At 37.6% G+C, this 17795-nt stretch overlaps 2 protein-coding genes across 3 annotated transcripts; both read left to right on the forward strand.

Annotated features, from left to right (window-relative positions):
* The first annotated feature begins 2972 nt into the window (after positions 1-2972).
* Positions 2973-5498, forward strand: LOC105948931 (hypothetical protein). Of its 2 annotated transcripts, XM_012972192.2 has the most exons (5): positions 2973-3270; positions 3368-3466; positions 3559-3651; positions 3752-3841; positions 4204-5498. In XM_012972192.2, exons 1-5 carry the CDS (start codon positions 3132-3134, stop codon positions 5382-5384), a joined length of 1602 nt encoding a protein of 533 aa, XP_012827646.2. In that variant the 5' UTR covers positions 2973-3131; the 3' UTR covers positions 5385-5498. The 2 variants fall into 2 exon arrangements, with proteins under 2 accessions (XP_012827646.2, XP_088678984.1); XM_088822858.1 differs by lacking the exons at positions 3559-3651; positions 3752-3841 and having other exon boundaries at positions 2994-3270; positions 3368-3485; positions 4148-5498.
* Positions 5449-9928, forward strand: LOC148768064 (uncharacterized). The gene is made up of 3 exons (XM_088822757.1): positions 5449-5472; positions 6415-7305; positions 7391-9928. The coding sequence occupies exons 1-3, from the start codon at positions 5449-5451 to the stop codon at positions 9926-9928; spliced, it is 3453 nt and encodes a 1150-aa protein (XP_088678883.1).
* The last annotated feature ends 7867 nt before the right edge of the window (positions 9929-17795 follow it).

Here is a 17795-nt window from a genome sequence, read left to right on the forward strand (position 1 = left end):
GTTTTAAACCCTAGCCGCTCACAATCGTTTCTCTCTTCCTCTCCCAGATTCAAATCCCGCCTCCATATATCTCCAACCGGCGAAATTGCTTCCCGGAGTCATAACTCTCTCCGGTGTTGGAATTCGATGGTTTAACTACCGTTGGATTCTTCTCGTCGAGCTCTTTCTTTTGGTGGTGATTTCATTCAGGGAGCGCTGAATATGTTTCTGCATTTTTTTTTCATTCGACGACGGTGGTCTTGCCGGAAGTGTATTTTGTGTTCCACCAGTCGAAATTTGACGCGCTACCCACCGTTGGATTCCTCTCGTTGAAATTTATTTCAATAAGTTTTTGCATTTGTGGGTGTGCTGAACCGTGGGTGGTTATTAACGGCGGCTAGGGTTTTGGTAGGAGGCGATGGGGTGAGTAGTCACTGTCTGTTTGATTTAAAATCTGTAGCATTTCCCAGCAATAACCTCTCTCTATCCCTCGATCTCTTAGTGTTTGTTGATTTTTGAGTGTTTTGATGTTTCTTCAATTTTTGTTGATTTGCACTAAAGTATTTTTTTTTTTTGATTTTGAAATTGCAGATGAATGAAAGTCATTGATCCTCTCCTTGAAGGTGTCAAAAATTTGGTTGAAGTTACATCTGCTTCAAGTTACAGTGTTCAACAGACTGTATACATTACTATACATATAGTAACATGTAGTTACATATGCATATATTTATTTATTTTTGATTTGTATTTTATTGGTTATGAAGTGATTTATAAGAAAATATTGAAATTTGTAAATTTTTGTTTCGGTTTTTGAATTTCTTTTGTATAAGCCAGAATTCGTGTGTGTATACAATTGATCGACTAAAAATATGGGGTAAAAAAACGAACATAACTACGAATTACTATAGTTACTACAGTTACATGTAGTTATTTTCAGTACGGTAAACATACTGATTTGAAAATTCAAAAAAAAATTCAAAAAAGTATATATATATATATATATATATATATATATATATATATATATATATATATATATATATATATATATATATATATAGTTAACAAACAGGTTTATTATTAAAAATAATAATAATAATAATAATAACAATAAATAAATCAGCGAAAATGATAAATGCATGACCAAAAATGTTGAATGCAGTTTGGCCGAAAATTGTATATAAGGATAGTATAGTACTTTCGCTTCTTCAGGGGTATATGTCAAATGATGATTTGAGTTTTGGTTTGTCCCTAATTTATTTAGTGATTATCGGGTATGTAAAATAACCCCGGTTTGATTGCCATCATGTTATGATCGAACTTTTTTACAAAAAAAGGAAAAAAAAAAGTTGAATATAAATTGTAGTACATGTGTCTGTGATTGTACACAAAAAAATACAAAATTTTACAAAAGAAGACACAAAAAGTAATAAATTTTTGCCCCAATAATAAAAAAAGAAAAAAGAAAAAAAGGGAAAACCTTTAGTAATTTAATTGAATAAGAAAACAATTAATCTCACCATCTCCCCCTATTTGTATTTTTTTCTTTTTTTGGTTCCACACGTGATGTCAGAGAAGTTGTTATATATATATGTGTAGTGCAGAACCCTTTCAGCTGTGTGGGATTGCAACTCACTGCCTACTGCTTATTAGCTTCATCACTCACTTCTCCACCGACACCCACTACTCCTTCAATTCCTAACATTTTACATTTTTTATTTATTAGGCCTATATAAAATAAAATAACATCTAAATATTATAAAATTTTCAGTATATGATAAAATACAATAAAGGGTTAAATACAATTTACACCCCTAATGTATATTTTCTGTAGTACTTATCCTAAAGTATCATTTGTAACACTTATCCCCTCAAGCTCAATTCAATTTGTATTTTAAATTCTAATACGTTAATTTTTTTTTATTTAAAATAATAACTAAAAGAATAATTAAACTATACAACTAAAAACATCTGTTGGAAAATGCAATATTTTAAAATTTAAAAATATTAGCTTGTACTGTTGGGGACATATTTAATAAATAACATCTAATTGTTATTAGACCAATTAATCGAATATATTCACATCGCTAAATTTTAAGAAATCAATACATAAATAATAGTAATCTTAAGTATTTAAATTTATTTTAGTTCATTAATTTCTTAAAATATATGTTCATTCATTATATAACAATATATATTACTTTTTTTTTCCAATAATTTAATTTTAGTTACTTTTCAATTTTAACGATCCAATAATTATTAGATTGTTATGTTCATTATGTTTTAATTTTAAGATATAAAATATTTGATGTTGAGAGAGCGTAAGTGTTACAAATGATATTTTAAAGGGTAAGTGTTAAATATGTTATACTTCAGGGGTGCAAAGTGTATTTAGCCCAAAAATAAATGGTGATACCGGGGCAAGAAAGAGCTAACAAAATATTCCATCTTTGTTATCTGACTTTATTTTTTTTTTGGTAATCAAAGAATCCGCAACTATTGGGTAAATTTACACTCTTGTATAATTAATAGCTTGCTAAATATACGAGAGACGCAAACCATAGTAGATTAACCGTGTGTGACAATCTCGATTCAGCGACCGTTGGCAATGTGATCCGAATACAGGTCAATTGAGTGTGTTAACTCAATTAATTAAACTTTCTATGTTAATAAAATTGACAACATTAGTTTACTGACTCACTTTCGCTTCACGCTTCTTAATATCATATTTCTCTCACCAGCTACCAATTTTGTACTCATTCCCAAAAGACTTATTGCACCCACAAATAATTAATCTTTCATATTATCTCACTAACTAATTATATAATTAATTGTTTTAGTTGTAATTCCCCTTTCAATACCTTTATAAAATAATCAAACAACCACCTAAACACTAAGAAACCATTACAATTATTTGCCAATTGCCATTCACACACAAGTCATTTTCAACTCTCACACTAATATATATTGTATATATACTCAACAATAATTTCGAGTCATTATCACTAAATTAGGATGAAAAATAAAAAATAAAAAATAAAGATCAAATATAATTATGGTAGCCATTTATTCTTCCTCTTGACTTCAATAAGAGTTCAATTTTAGGCACATGATTAATGGTTAATTAGCAATTTCATTAGCAAAGTAAAAAGATGTACGACCCGATATTCTCGAAAAGTTTTAGTAGATACGAGCGAAGAAAATTCGGATGTTGTGCACTAATTTTGAGCTCCGTTATTGCTTTGTGCATTTGCTCGACCTCCAAGCCTAACATGCGTCCCTTATCGCTGAGTAAGTTCTTTTTCTAGCTTTTTGCTAATCACTTTGAAATCTTTGATACGAAATTCGATAATTTTGATATATTTTTTTTATTTGTCGTTAATTTCAGTTGGCGATACTGTCAATTTGAAGCTATCGATCGATGCCGTTGAAGGCATGCTTGTAATTGACGATGAAATGAATGATCGTGACAACTCCAAGCTAACAGGTTTAATTAGTAAACTAATGTTGTCAATTTTTTTAACGTATAAGTTTCCAACTTTGAGTTTTTAACATTTGATCATATGCTCTTTGCTTCAGTTGGCAGCGTTACAAATCGATCAATTTCGATTAGTGCTACTCAAAAAATGTTTGTCGTCAACGAAACCATTAATACGATATCTCAACCAATAGGTATGGTAAATCAACCTCTAAGCCATAAATATAATAAAATTGTTTGTGCATATATATATTGAGTTTAAGCATTTGATCATATATATGTTCTTTGTTTCAGTTGGCAGCGTTGCAAATCAGCCAATGTCGATCAGTGCTACTCAAGACAAGCTTGTCGTCAACGAAACAAATACGGTCTCTCCAAAAATAGGTATAATTAACTGGAAAATCAACTTCAACTATATATCTAGACCAAGCCATAACATTCGTCTTAAAAAAAATATGTATATATATTTATCGGATTTATTGCACTTAGCACCCCTGTGTTTACTCTAATTATCAAAAAACTCCCCATATTAAAAATATTAGCAAAATCCACCCTAATACTGCACATCCGCATTATTATTTAGGGGGTTTTATGCTAAATAAATGCATCGTATCATATGGAGTTTTTTGCAAATATTTATGGAACAAGGAGTTTTTTGCAATTCGGATGGCACAAGGATACTAAATGCAGTAAACTCTATATTTGTCGTGTCTTAATTATTTTCCTTTTATTGAATAATTCTTCAGAAATTCAAACCAAAGAAATAGAGCCGTTGTGCAGAATTTTGGAGGCAAATGCAGACTATTGTGAGATGGAAGGCGACATAAGGGTGGACGCCAACTCATTGACCGTATATCTAGTCAAACCTCGTTCCATCATCGAATCACAGCCGTCGATCGCCACTTCATGGATCATACAGCCTTACCCAAGAAAGGGAATTCTATACGTCAAGAATTGGACAGTTACATTAGTATCGAACGACGATAAAAGAGTTCCGGAATGTTCTAGAACCCACAACCATCCAGCTGTCCTTTTCTCCATCGGAGGATTCTCGGGAAACCACTTCCACGATTTCGCCGATATATTAGTCCCATTATTCTCAACATCATTTCATTTCAAAAAGCAAGTCCATTTTCTCGCAAGTGATTACAAGCCATGGTGGCATTCTAAATTCCGACCCTTGCTCGACAAGCTAACCAGCCACAAATTAGTCGACATAGACAAAGAAACGCAAGTCGTAAACTGCTACAACAAAATGACAGCTGGCGTCAAGTTCTACAGCGAACTCGTCATAAAAAACTCTTCTTCTTCATCTACAATCACCATGCAGAATTTCAGGCAATTTCTCCGAAAAACGTACTCGCTCGAACGGACTAAATCCATCAAAAGGAAAAAGGGTCCTCAAACCACAAGGCCCCGTCTCATGATAGTGTCGAGAAAAGGTACACGGATACTCACAAACGAGGCCGAAATTACCCGAGTGGCGAAAAAGCTAGGGTACGAGGTTGTTTTAGCGGAACCCGAGACTTCCGCCAACTTGACAGCGTTTGCACAGGTTGTGAACTCTTGCGATGTTTTGATGGGAGTACACGGAGCTGGATTAACGAACATGGTTTTCTTGCCGGATAATGCAATCTTGATTCAAGTGGTTCCATTGGGAGGGATTGAAGGATTTGCTAAGCTTGATTTCGGAAACCCTGCTTCTGGTATGAACATAAGGTATGTGGAATACAAGATCAAAATCGAAGAGAGTTCTTTATTTCGACAGTATCCGATTGACCATCCGGTTTTGAGGGATCCGTTGTCGTTCCATAGGAACGGGTGGGGTCAACTTAGGTCAATTTACTTGGATAACCAGAATGTGACCATTGATGCTCGGAGGTTTAGAGGCACTTTAGTGAAGGCTCTCAAGCTTTTACAACATTGATTAGTGTGTTTAGTTTATTTTATTTGAGGTGATTTGATTTCATTGTTTTTCCTCTTGTTTTTATATGATAGTTTTGTTATTCTTGCAAGTTATTTGCTTATTATTTTGGTTATAGTATTTTTCTCTTTTTTTTCTGTGACCTCTAAGTTTCATAATAGCAAACACCTTGGATCTTAGATATATATGTAGGCCGTCCAAGTTCAAACCCTTCAATTTTCGCTACGGAGAACGAGACGGCCGTCCGAGTTTTACTTCAAAACCCGGGACGATCGTCTGAGAAAAAACAATAAATCACAGCAATAAATAAAATCAATAATAAAAAATAAAAGAACTAAAAAGAAAATAAAAAATCCTAAAGAATGCAAACTAGAACACAAATAAACACCTAAAAGTGATTTGCACCCCCAAACATATTTTCATGGCCTAAATGAAATTAGCATAAAGTTTAAGGATATAAAACACCTGACTAGTCGTGGGTGTCACCTTCCTCCTCATCGTCGGAAAGCCCGAGTAAATTAGCACAAAATTTAAGGATAGAAAACACCTAACTAGTCGTGACGCCACCTTTCTCCTCATCATCGGAAAACTCGGGTACATGCTCTATTATCGGCGTCGCAAAGGGCCCGGTTAGACACAATTGCCGTCTCGCATCCAACGTGGCGTACTGTCACGGCCCGCTAGTTTTGACCCAACCCCTTGCCGATTTCCCTTGGGTTGGGGAGGTTAAAGAGTCCAAGATTTAGCCCAAATAGGGTTAGGCCCAAGTTGGCCCAATTGTATAGTGGTAGGTAGGGATTCTTTGGTAGGTAGAGGTAGGTGGTGGTAGGTAGAGATATTTAAGGGATTGTTTCACTCCCAACCGTTAGATCATATCGATCTCCACCGTCCATTGAGGAGGTGGTCTTGTATAAATAGAGGTAGGGTCCTCATTTGTAATCATCCAACAAATCCAACAATACTCTAGCAATAAAGTACTTTTCCTACCAACTCTCTTGTCTTCTTACTTTCTTCCTTCGTTTCCATCACTTAGCATTCGCAACACAATTCGGGAGAGGCTGACTTAGCTATCGCGAGGGGCGAGAAGGAGCTAAGGCCGCACGGTTCTTTGTTAAGGGAACAAGTCCGTGACAAGTGGTATCAGAGCCCGGCTAAGGGCTTTGTGTTGATCGAATTCTCGACGATATTGGCGAACGTTGAAGATATTTCGTACGTAACCGAGGGACGTGGCAGGGAGGCCCACGTAAACAACAAGAAGAAGAGGGACCACAGCAAGGCTCGTGGGGAGAGTACCGTTAATGAGGCCGTGCTAACGGATCATGGCGAAAGACTCGAGAGGCTCGAGAATAACGTTGCCATAGCGGAGCTTAGCGAAAGATTCGAGAAGCTCGAGCACGATACGGATGTGTTGGAGAACCACGTCGCCGAGCAACTCGACTTGTTTAGGGACAATGAGACGTTGCGGGAGGAACGGTTGGATCGATTGGAGGCCATCATCCAATCTCTCCAAGAGAGCATCGAGGGGATGCGCGACGACTTGGCCTTGTGCAAAAAGGCCGCCGCTAATGGTAGCGTTGGCGCTACTTCGAGTCCAAGGGTGGACTGCCCGAAGCCAACGGGATTCAACGGCGTAAGGGACGCTAAGGAAGTTGAGAACTTCCTATGGAGGATGGAGCAATATTTCGAGGGTATCGGTCTAGTCGACGAGACGACTAAGGTAAGAACTTCTTCCCTTTACCTTTCCGATACGGCAATGTCATGGTGGCGTAGAAAGCACGCCGATATCGAGAAAGGCATTTGCCGAATCGATACTTGGGAAGAGTTCAAGAGGGAACTCAAGCGACACTTCTACCCGGAGAACGTCGTCTATGAGGCTCGAAGGAAGTTGAGGGAACTCAAGCAACGGAGTTCAATCCGCGAGTACGTGAAGGAATTCACCACCCTCACCCTTCAAATTCCCAACCTCTCCGAGGAGGACCTTCTTTTCCACTTCACCGATGGGTTACAAGGCTGGGCCAAGCAAGAACTCCACCGACGACATCAAATCCGTCGATGAAGCAATTGCCGCCGCCGAGTCTTTAACCGAGTATCAACCAAGAGAGCCGTTGCGAAAAGAGAAGTGGAACCCGACTAAAGCTGGAGGAGAGAGATGGGACAACCATGGTTGGGACCATCGAGACAACCGAGACCCAAGGCGAGCGTCAACCTCCAGGGGAGGAGACAAGCCGTCCTCACACCAGCAACTTGAAGAGAAGAAGAGGTCGTTTGTGCCTAAGGGAGGATGCTTCGTGTGCAAGGGGCCGCCCGCGATGAGTCCCAAGATGGGGTCATTGTCGGCACTCTTACAACAAGAGGCCGAGCAAGGCACAAACGAGGGACTAGGCAACATGGGATCACTCCAACTTCTAAACGCCTTGAAGGCTAATCCGATGCCGGCAACATCAAGCAAGGGGCTGATGTACGTGGAGGCCCGCATCAACGGTACCCCAGCAAAGGTGATGGTGGACACGGGAGCGACCCAAAACTTTATCACCGAGGACGAGGCCAAGAGGGTTGGCCTACGGTGGACCAGACGATACGGTTGGCTCAAGGCCGTTAACGCTAAGGCACAACCGGTCAACAGTGTAGCACGAGACGCGGAGCTACACTTAGGCACTTGGAAGGGCCAAGTGGATTTTTCGGTAGCACCGATGGATGACTTCAAGGTGGTGCTAGGCATGGATTTCTTCCGCAAGGTAATGGCTATTCCGATGCCTTGTTTCAATTCCGTATGTATATTAGAGAAGGGGACACCTTGCATGGTGCCGGCCATCAACGACACCACTAAGGAAGAAGGCACACAACCAAGGCAACTGTCAGCCATGCAAGTTGCCAAGGGAGTTGGACGGGGCGAGCCGACATTCTTAGCCACTTTAAAGGAGGAAAGCCCGCCCATCAACAAAGAGGAGGACGTGCCACCGATCATCCAAACCGTCTTGGACGCCAACCAAGACGTGATGCCACCAAATTTGCCCAACAAGCTTCCACCAAGGAGGGAGGTGGATCATGCCATCGAGTTGGAGCCGGGAGCCAAGCCACCCGCCATGGCTCCCTACCGCATGTCACCGCCGGAGCTTGAGGAGCTCCGAAAGAAACATAACGAGTTGGTCGAGATGGGGAAGATCCGACCATCGAAGGCACCTTACGGCGCACCGGTCTTATTCCAAAAGAAGCACGATGGTTCTTTGAGGATGTGCGTGGACTACCGGGCGCTAAACAAGGTAACCATTAAAAATGAGTACCCTATTCCCTTGATAGCCGATTTGTTCGATAGGCTTGGTAAAGCCAAGATATACACGAAGATGGACTTGCAAAAGGGCTACTACCAAGTCTGCATTGCCGAAGGGGACGAGCCAAAGACAACGTGCATCACTCGATACGGCTCTTACGAGTGGCTTGTCATGCCGTTCGGGTTAACCAATGCCCCGGCAACATTTTGCACTCTTATGAACAAGATTTTCCATCCATACTTAGATCGGTTCGTGGTGGTCTACTTGGACGACATCGTCGTTTATAGCGATACCATGGAGGAGCATGTCAACCACCTTCGCACCATCTTCCAAGTACTTCGGGAAAACGAGTTGTTCGTGAAGAAGGAGAAGTGCGAGTTTGCCAAGGAGGAGGTCCAATTCTTGGGGCATATCGTCGGGCACGGGCGACTCCAAATGGATGGAGCGAAGATCAAGGCTATCACCAAGTGGGAACCGCCGACTAAGGTAACCGAGTTACGATCTTTTCTTGGTCTCATCAATTACTATAGGCGGTTCATAAAAGGGTACTCGGCACGAGCGGCGCCACTAACCGACTTACTCAAGAAGAACAAGACGTGGGAGTGGCCCGACTCATGCCAACGGGCGTTCGAAGATTTAAAGGCAGCGGTGAGCCAAGAGCCGATCCTCGCCCTACCGGACTTTGGGAAGTCGTTCGAGTTGCACACGGACGCTTCTGACTTTGCAATTGGAGGGGTCTTGATGCAAGAGGGGCATCCGATCGCCTTCGAGAGCCGAAAGCTCAACGAGACGGAACGACGCTACGCGGTCCAAGAGAAAGAGATGACCGCCATCATCCATTGCCTTCGAGTGTGGCGACACTATCTATTAGGCGCACCGTTCGTGGTCAAGACTGACAACATTGCCACGAGTTACTTCCAAACGCAAAAGAAGCTCTCGCCAAAGCAAGCACGGTGGCAAGACTTCTTAGCGGAGTTCGACTACGTTTTGGAGTACAAACCGGGGAAGGCAAACGTTGTGGCCGATGCTTTGAGTAGAAAAGCCGAACTCGCAGCGATTAGCTCGACAAGGGGGAACTTGGCCGACATGATCCGAGAAGGGCTCGAACATGATCCAATGGCCAAGGAGTTAATTCGACTCGTCAACGAGGGCAATTTCAAGATCGTCCGCACTTGTTCGAGGCAACGAGGACGTCGCCGGATTAGGCGGGGGAGGATGTCACGGCCCGCTAGTTTTGACCCAACCCCTTGCCGATTTCCCTTGGGTTGGGGAGGTTAAAGAGTCCAAGATTTAGCCCAAATAGGGTTAGGCCCAAGTTGGCCCAATTGTATAGTGGTAGATTAGGATTCTTTGGTAGGTAGAGGTAGGTGGTGGTAGGTAGAGACATTTAAGGGATTGTTTCACTCCCAACCGTTAGATCATATCGATCTTCACCGTCCATTGAGGAGGTGGTCTTGTATAAACAGAGGTAGGGTCCTCATTTGTAATCATCCAACAAATCCAACAATACTCTAGCAATAAAGTAATTTTCCTACCAACTCTCTTGTCTTCTTACTTTCTTCCTTCGTTTCCATCACTTAGCATTCGCAACACAATTCGGGAGAGGCTGACTTAGCTATCGCGAGGGGCGAGAAGGAGCTAAGGCCGCACGGTTCTTTGTTAAGGGAACAAGTCCGTGACAGTACGATGGCTTGCAAAATTTCCCCCAACCATTTTTTAAGGGCTTCAGTCGTCTCCCCCGCCTTATGTTCTAGGGTGGTAAACCAATTTCGTGTAAGCACCGCCCGGCGCTTTATACTTTTCTTTGAAATCGACAATCATAGCCCGAGCTTGGGCCTTCCCTTGCATTCCTAGCTTCTGGCTGAGGGACAACTTCTATTTCGGCCAAGGCTTGTTGCTCCTCGTAGAACACCAGTTTGAATTGTCGGGCCGCTTTGTCGTCAATCGGCTTCCGACATTTGATCTCGATATCCGTTAGTTTTTTTTCTACTCTGGCTTGCTTGCGCAGCCCAGTGACAAGACTGGGAAAGTAAAGGGCCTTGGATTAGTCGTGCATTGTGTGCCAAAGGTGTTCGGCAAAGACATTACCGACATTAACATACTCACCTTTAATGATGTAATAGGCAAGGGCACATCACTCGTGATTAACTCGGTTGAACGACGTGGTGGGGATCAAATTTGTGCAATTAAATATTAACATTAGTATTAGTATTAGTATCAATATTAATATTAGTATTAGTATTAGTATTAATTTTAGTATTAGTATTAGTATTAGTATTAGTATTAGTATGATATTAGTATTAGTATCAGTATTAGTATTAGTATGATATTAGTATTAGTATTAGTATCATTATTAATATCAGTATCAGTATTAGTATCATCACTACCAAAAAAATGAGGCTTTTGTGACGGACAATTATGTCACTAAATTGAGGAAAATCCGTCACAAACATGCTTTTGGTTGTCGTGACGGATAACGTCCGTGAAAAAAACCCTCGTCACTAATCAAAACGGTGACGGATATATTAATTCGTCACGTGATTTGTAACAGAAATATCGGTCACTAACAAAAATAATTCCGTCATAAATACTATGTCCAAGATTCAAAAAATTTGTGACGGATGTTGTCACAAACTTGTTTATGTTGTCATTAATTTGTCACAAACTAATCGAAGGTTTTTTGTCTACCCGTCACATACTTTGTCACAAACATCATGTCCGCCACAACATATATGTCACAAAGGTCCGTCACAAAACATCTCGTCTCAAAATTGTCACAAAATATATGTCACATATTCCTCACAAGTAGTTTACTAATTAAAATTATATTTTGTTTCGGTCACATTTGTGTCACGAATTATTTAAAATATATATATATATATATATATATATATATATATATATATATATATATATATATATATATATATATATATATATATATATTGTTTTTTTATATACTGGTTTTTAAGCCTATGTAGTTATATATTTCAAGATCTCATAAACCTTCAAATTTAATCATCGACAAGAACATCAACAAATGTGCGGAAAAGATCTTAATATAACAATTACATCACCTTATAACTAGTCGTATATAAATAAAAATAAAAAAAATGCAAGAACATTAACCTTTATATATATATATATATATATATATATATGTAGGCGATCAGAAAGAATAGAAAAACATTCTACTTCACGATACTGAATACGTTACATGATGTTTATTTAAATAGGAGTCATACAAAAACTAAACTAGGAAATAAAAATCTGTGCAGTGACTAATTCCTAATTATCTTGATACTGAGATATTGACTTGCCTATTTACACACCTATCAAATCCCTTAAAGGTCTGTATCTATTAAAGAATATTCTCTAATTCAACACTCCCCCTCAAGCTGGCTTGTGGATATCCTCCATTGCTAGCTTGCTTCTTAAAACTTCAAATTGCTTTTTCTGTAATCCTTTAGTGAGGATATCCGCAATTTGTTCAGTTGAAGGCACATAAGGAATGCAAATCATGCCACATTCGAGTTTCTCCTGTATAAAACGTCTATCAATTTCAACATGTTTGGTTCTATCATGTAGAACTGGATTGTGCGCAATTGATATGGCTGCCTTGTTGTCACAATAGATTCTCACGGGAGAAGAACTTGTGACCTTCAAATCCTCTAGAAGTTTCTTTATCCACATAACTTCACAAATTCCATGGGCAAGTGCTCTATACTCAGCTTCGGCACTACTCCTTGCTACAACATTTTGTTTCTTGCTGCGCCAAGTAACAAGGTTTCCTCCAACAAAAGTACAATAGCCTGATGTAGACCGTCTATCTATTATACTTCCTGCCCAGTCCGCATCTGTATAGGCTTCTATTTGAAAATGATCTCGTTTCTTGAACAATAATCCTCTACCAGGAGAGCCTTTTAAATACCTAAGAATTCGATATACTGCCTCAAAGTGTTCATGTCCAGGAGAATGCATAAATTGACTTACCATACTGACTGCAAATGCTATATCGGGGCGTGTGTGAGATAGATAAATCAACCTTCCTACTAATCTCTGATATCTTTCTCGATTTACTATGTTCTCGGGTTTTGCCGCTTCCAACTTCATACTGACTTCAATTGGGGTGTCCACAGCTTTACACCCAAGTAGCCCTGTCTCATTAAGTAGATCAAGTACATATTTTCGTTGATTTACGAAAATTCCTTCTCTTGACCTGGCAAATTCCATCCCGAGGAAATATTTGAGAACTCCTAGGTCTTTAACTTCGAAGTCGCCAGCTAGCCTCTTCTTTAATCTGACCAATTCTTCTAAATCATTACCTGTCAAAATGATGTCATCCACATACACGATCAGCACTGCAATCTTTCCGTTCTCATTGTGTTTGAAGAACATAGTATGATCTGCCTGGCCTTGACAATATCCATATCCCTTCACAACTTTTCCAAATCGTTCAAACCATGCTCTAGGGGATTGTTTTAAGCCATATAACGACTTTTTTAGTTTGCACACTTTGCTGGCTTGGGCATGGTTTCCTTCAAATCCTGGTGGCAAGCTCATAAACACTTCCTCGTCTAAGTCTCCGTTCAAAAAAGGCATTTTTAATGTCTAATTGGTATAATGGCCAATTAGAGTTGACTGCCAGAGATAATAGTACTCGGATGGAATTAATTTTTGCTACAGGGGCAAATGTTTCATGATAATCAATACCATGTGTTTGCGTAAATCCTTTAGCCACAAGTCTCGCCTTATATCTTTCCACGCTACCGTCAGCCTTACACTTAATAGTGAAGACCCATTTACACCCAACAACTTTCTTTCCTCGGGGCAAATCAACCACCTCCCAAGTTCCACTTTTTTTAAGAGCATTCATCTCTTCTTGTACTGCTGATTTCCAATTCGAATCACCCAGTGCTTCCTGAATATTCCTTGGAACAAACAACTGTGAAATCTTTGAGGTAAAGGCCCTATGTCTATGAGAAAGTTCACAAACTCCACATTGGTATGATATTGTCCGGATTGGGCCGGGCCCAACTGGTTTTGCTCTTGGGTTTCCCCAAAAGGCCTCATACCAATGGAGTTACTATCCCCTCCTTATAAACCATAGATCTTTCCCATATTAAACCGATGTGGGACATTGTTTGCACCTCAACAATCCTCCCCTCGAACAAAGTACCACATAGGTCGGACCACAAAGGACCACCGAGCCTCCCCTCAATTTGCGCCTGGGGCTCACACCACCGAGCCTCCCTCCTGGAGCTCGTCGAGCCGCCTCCATTTGCGCACCGGGAGCTCACCATTTTTTGTTCGGCACCGAGGATTCGGGAATTTCCACCGATTCCGGCAACTTCCACCACATGGTTAGGTCTGGGCCAAGGCTCTGATACCATGTAGGCGATCAGAAAGAATAGAAAAACATTCTACTTCACGATACTGAATACGTTACAGGATGTTTATTTAAATAGGAGTCATACAAAAACTAAACTAGGAAATAAAAATCTGTGCAGTGACTAATTCCTAATTATCTTGATACTGAGATATTGACTTGCCTATTTACACACCTATCAAATCCCTTAAAGGTCTGTATCTATTAAAGAATATTCTCTAATTCAACAATATATATATATATATATATATATATATATATATATATATATATATATATATATATATATATATATATATATATCCTAACAGAACATACAACTAATTAAATAAATTACAATCAAGACACAAATCTAAAGAGATTCCATAGAGGGCATAAAAAAGAATCCTAAGAAAAGCCATCAAAGTATGTGTCCCCCGTCCATGTCCCTCCATGTATTCTCCTTCTATACCTTCGATCTTATACCTCATTTAGTTAATTAATATCCTGCAAAAAAAATAAAAATAAATAACATATATAACCAACTTAAATTTAAAAAATATATACTCGGAATTCAAATATGAATGCAATTAAATTTGAGTATTGATACTTCATAAATGCCTATGCAAATAATCCATCTAATGGCAATGTATCATCATCTAATGGTAGTTATACAAAAACATGAATCTTAAGATTTACCGGTATGCGGTATGTTGTATTTTATTGCGCAAAGGAGCTACTGTCGCTTCTGTACCGTGGTCATCTAAATTCTAAATTCTGATGTTTTAAGGATGTTTTTGTGTATTCTAAATGTGGGCTTTGAGCATCCGGAACACCACCATCAAACGAGACCCAATAGATTGAATAACCGCCCGTTTGATGGCAAAAGATAGAAAATTAATCTTCCAGGGCTGCCATCGTATTGGGTCGAAGTGTGTGAGGGAGAAATAAGACAGGGGAATTGGAGAAGAGAAGAGGAAGAGAGAAAAAAGAAAGATAGAAGAAGTAGAAGAAAGAAACGGGGAAGAGAAGAAAGCGGGGTGGGGGTAGAGAACGGCCGGTGCGGTGGGAGTGGGGATTAGTTTATCATTAGTGGGGGTTAATTATGTTTATTTATTAGAACTTATTTTATTTTACAAGCAAATGAGCCTATAAATTATATGGACCCAAATTATATATATATATATATATATATATATATATATATATATATATATATATATATATATATATATATATATATATATATATATATATAGTTTCAGATAGTGTTTGCAAATGCTTATTGAAAGTGATTATGCGGTTTTTTTTGCTCATAATCTGTTTTTAGGTGTTTGCAAAATCAACTTTTGCTTTACTTATCTTAAAATAATATGCCTTAAGCTATTTTTTTAAAAGCACCCCTAACCCTACTTTTTCAATTTTAGTTCATTTTCTGAAATATTTGCAAACACCCCCAACTTTTAGAAATAAGCACTTAAAACTAACTTAAATCACAATCACTAACTTCTGCTTTTAAATAATCATTTGCAAACACCACCTCAGAAATAAATAGAAGTATAGTATGAAATCAATTAATAGATTTGTATATTTTTTTTAATCTTTTCACTTCGAAAAATATAATATGAAGTAAGTAGTTATAAAAAAATATTGTGTATTAAATAATATAAAATATTTTGTTTCAAAAATTTTGGACATAAGTTATAAATTGAAAACATTAAAAAAATGTGATGAATTAGTGACATTTTTTGATGAAATTTCAACCGAACAACAGTAGTGACATATCAATGACGAAATGTAGAATATGACGGATATGACACGAAATGTAGCATGTGACGGATATGTGACCAAACGAAGAGTGTGACGGATTAATGACGGAAATTAGAATATGACTGATTTGTGACAACATGACATGTGACGCATTTGTGACGTACTTGATGTTGTGACGGATTTGTGACTAATATTAATTAGATAATGCGACCATAAAATAAATATGACGGAAATTATGACAGAATCAATTTCACAACAATTGTGACCGAATTGTTGTCGTCACACAATCCATCACAAAATCCGTCACACGTTCGTCACCATCAATTGTAAAATCTTGTGGTAAAAATCAGTCGCAGAGTTGTCACTAATTTTGTCACTCGTTGTAACGGATTTGAACTGTCACAAATATTCTGTCACAAAAGCCCTGTTTTTTGGTAGTGCATTATCATTAACAATATTAGTATCATTATCAATCACAACATCAGTATCAATATCAATATTTGTATCAATATTTGTATGAGTATTGGTATGACTATTGGTATGAATATTAATATTGGTATTAGTATTGATATTAGTATTAGTATCAGTATCAGTATCGGTATCAGTATCAATATGTGTATGTGTATCAGTATTAATATCAATAGGAGTATCAATATCACTATCAATATCAATATCATTATTATTATCATTATTAGTATTCGAATTCATATTAGTCTTGACGTATTAGCATTAGCATTAGCATTAGTCTTAGTTTTAGTCTTAGTATTAGTCTTAGTATTAGTATTAGTATTAGTATTAGTATTAGTATTTGTCTTAGTATTAGTATTAGTATTAGTATTAGTATTAGTATTAGTATTAGTATTAGTATTAGTATTAGTATTAGTATTAGTATTAATGTTCGTATTAGTATTGGCGTGTTAGTTTAAACATTAAATATTAGTATTAGAATTGGCGTATTATTATTAATATTAGTATTGATATTAATATTAGTATTAGACTATTAGTATTTATCATCGTATTAATATTAGGATTAATTTTAATATTGGTATTATTTGTGTTGGTTTTAGTACTAGTATTAATATTAGTATTGATATTAGTATTATCAATGTGGGTTTTAGTATTTGTAGTAGTAGTTGTTAGTGTAATATTAGAGTGGCATAGGCAATTGTACGCCGCAATGTCCAGAGTTTAAAGTAGATTTGAGATAAATATATTTGTTAACTCATAATCGGACGATATAACTAAAATTACGAGCAATGTTGTGTGCACAAAACATTTTTAGCGAATATGAAGGTAATCACAAACAAATGTATATTTTGATGCAATAAAACATTTTTTTTTGTATTGTTTACATGCATGTCAACTGTTCAAAGTTTTCGTTCGTTTTATTTTATCCAAAATAAATTAAAAAAAAAAAATTAATCCCGTGCATCGCACGGGTGAATTACTAGTAACGTTTAAAGTCGAAACGGTATCAATAAAACTAAAACGACATTTATCGTATTTCTTATACCACCTGATAGAATCGTAATCTATTAGATATAATGAAAATGTAACAAATGTTTGGGGTATAGTTTTCAAGCCCGTAATTAAAACTTATAAATGATATTGAGTCTAATTTCAACTCCTACTACACAATTCTATATGAAAGATGTTATAAAGTAGAAGGATTATATTAGGGGAAATGAGCTAAAATTCCCTTACAACCATTTATGATTGGAACAAATACATCCCTTTTTTTTTTCTTTAGTTTTACATAAAAGTCAATTAGTTGAAAAATTTATTGACATAAGTAATATTTCACAAAATTATCCCAACCCTTTCAACACATCCAATTCAAAAAATTGAAAGACTAATTTAAAACCAATTTCATCAATTGGTAATCGATTGTTGTTGGCTTTTTCAATTTTTTTTTTTTTGTTTATGGCTACAATATTGTATCGGACAACTTTTTTTTTTTTTTTTTATAGTTTTCCGGTTATTTTGTTGTATTCACCGTTATCCTGT

Source organism: Erythranthe guttata, chromosome 9 (genome assembly GCF_056151865.1).
Source record: "Erythranthe guttata isolate IM_541 chromosome 9, IM_541, whole genome shotgun sequence".
Classification (NCBI taxonomy): Eukaryota; Viridiplantae; Streptophyta; class Magnoliopsida; order Lamiales; family Phrymaceae; genus Erythranthe; species Erythranthe guttata.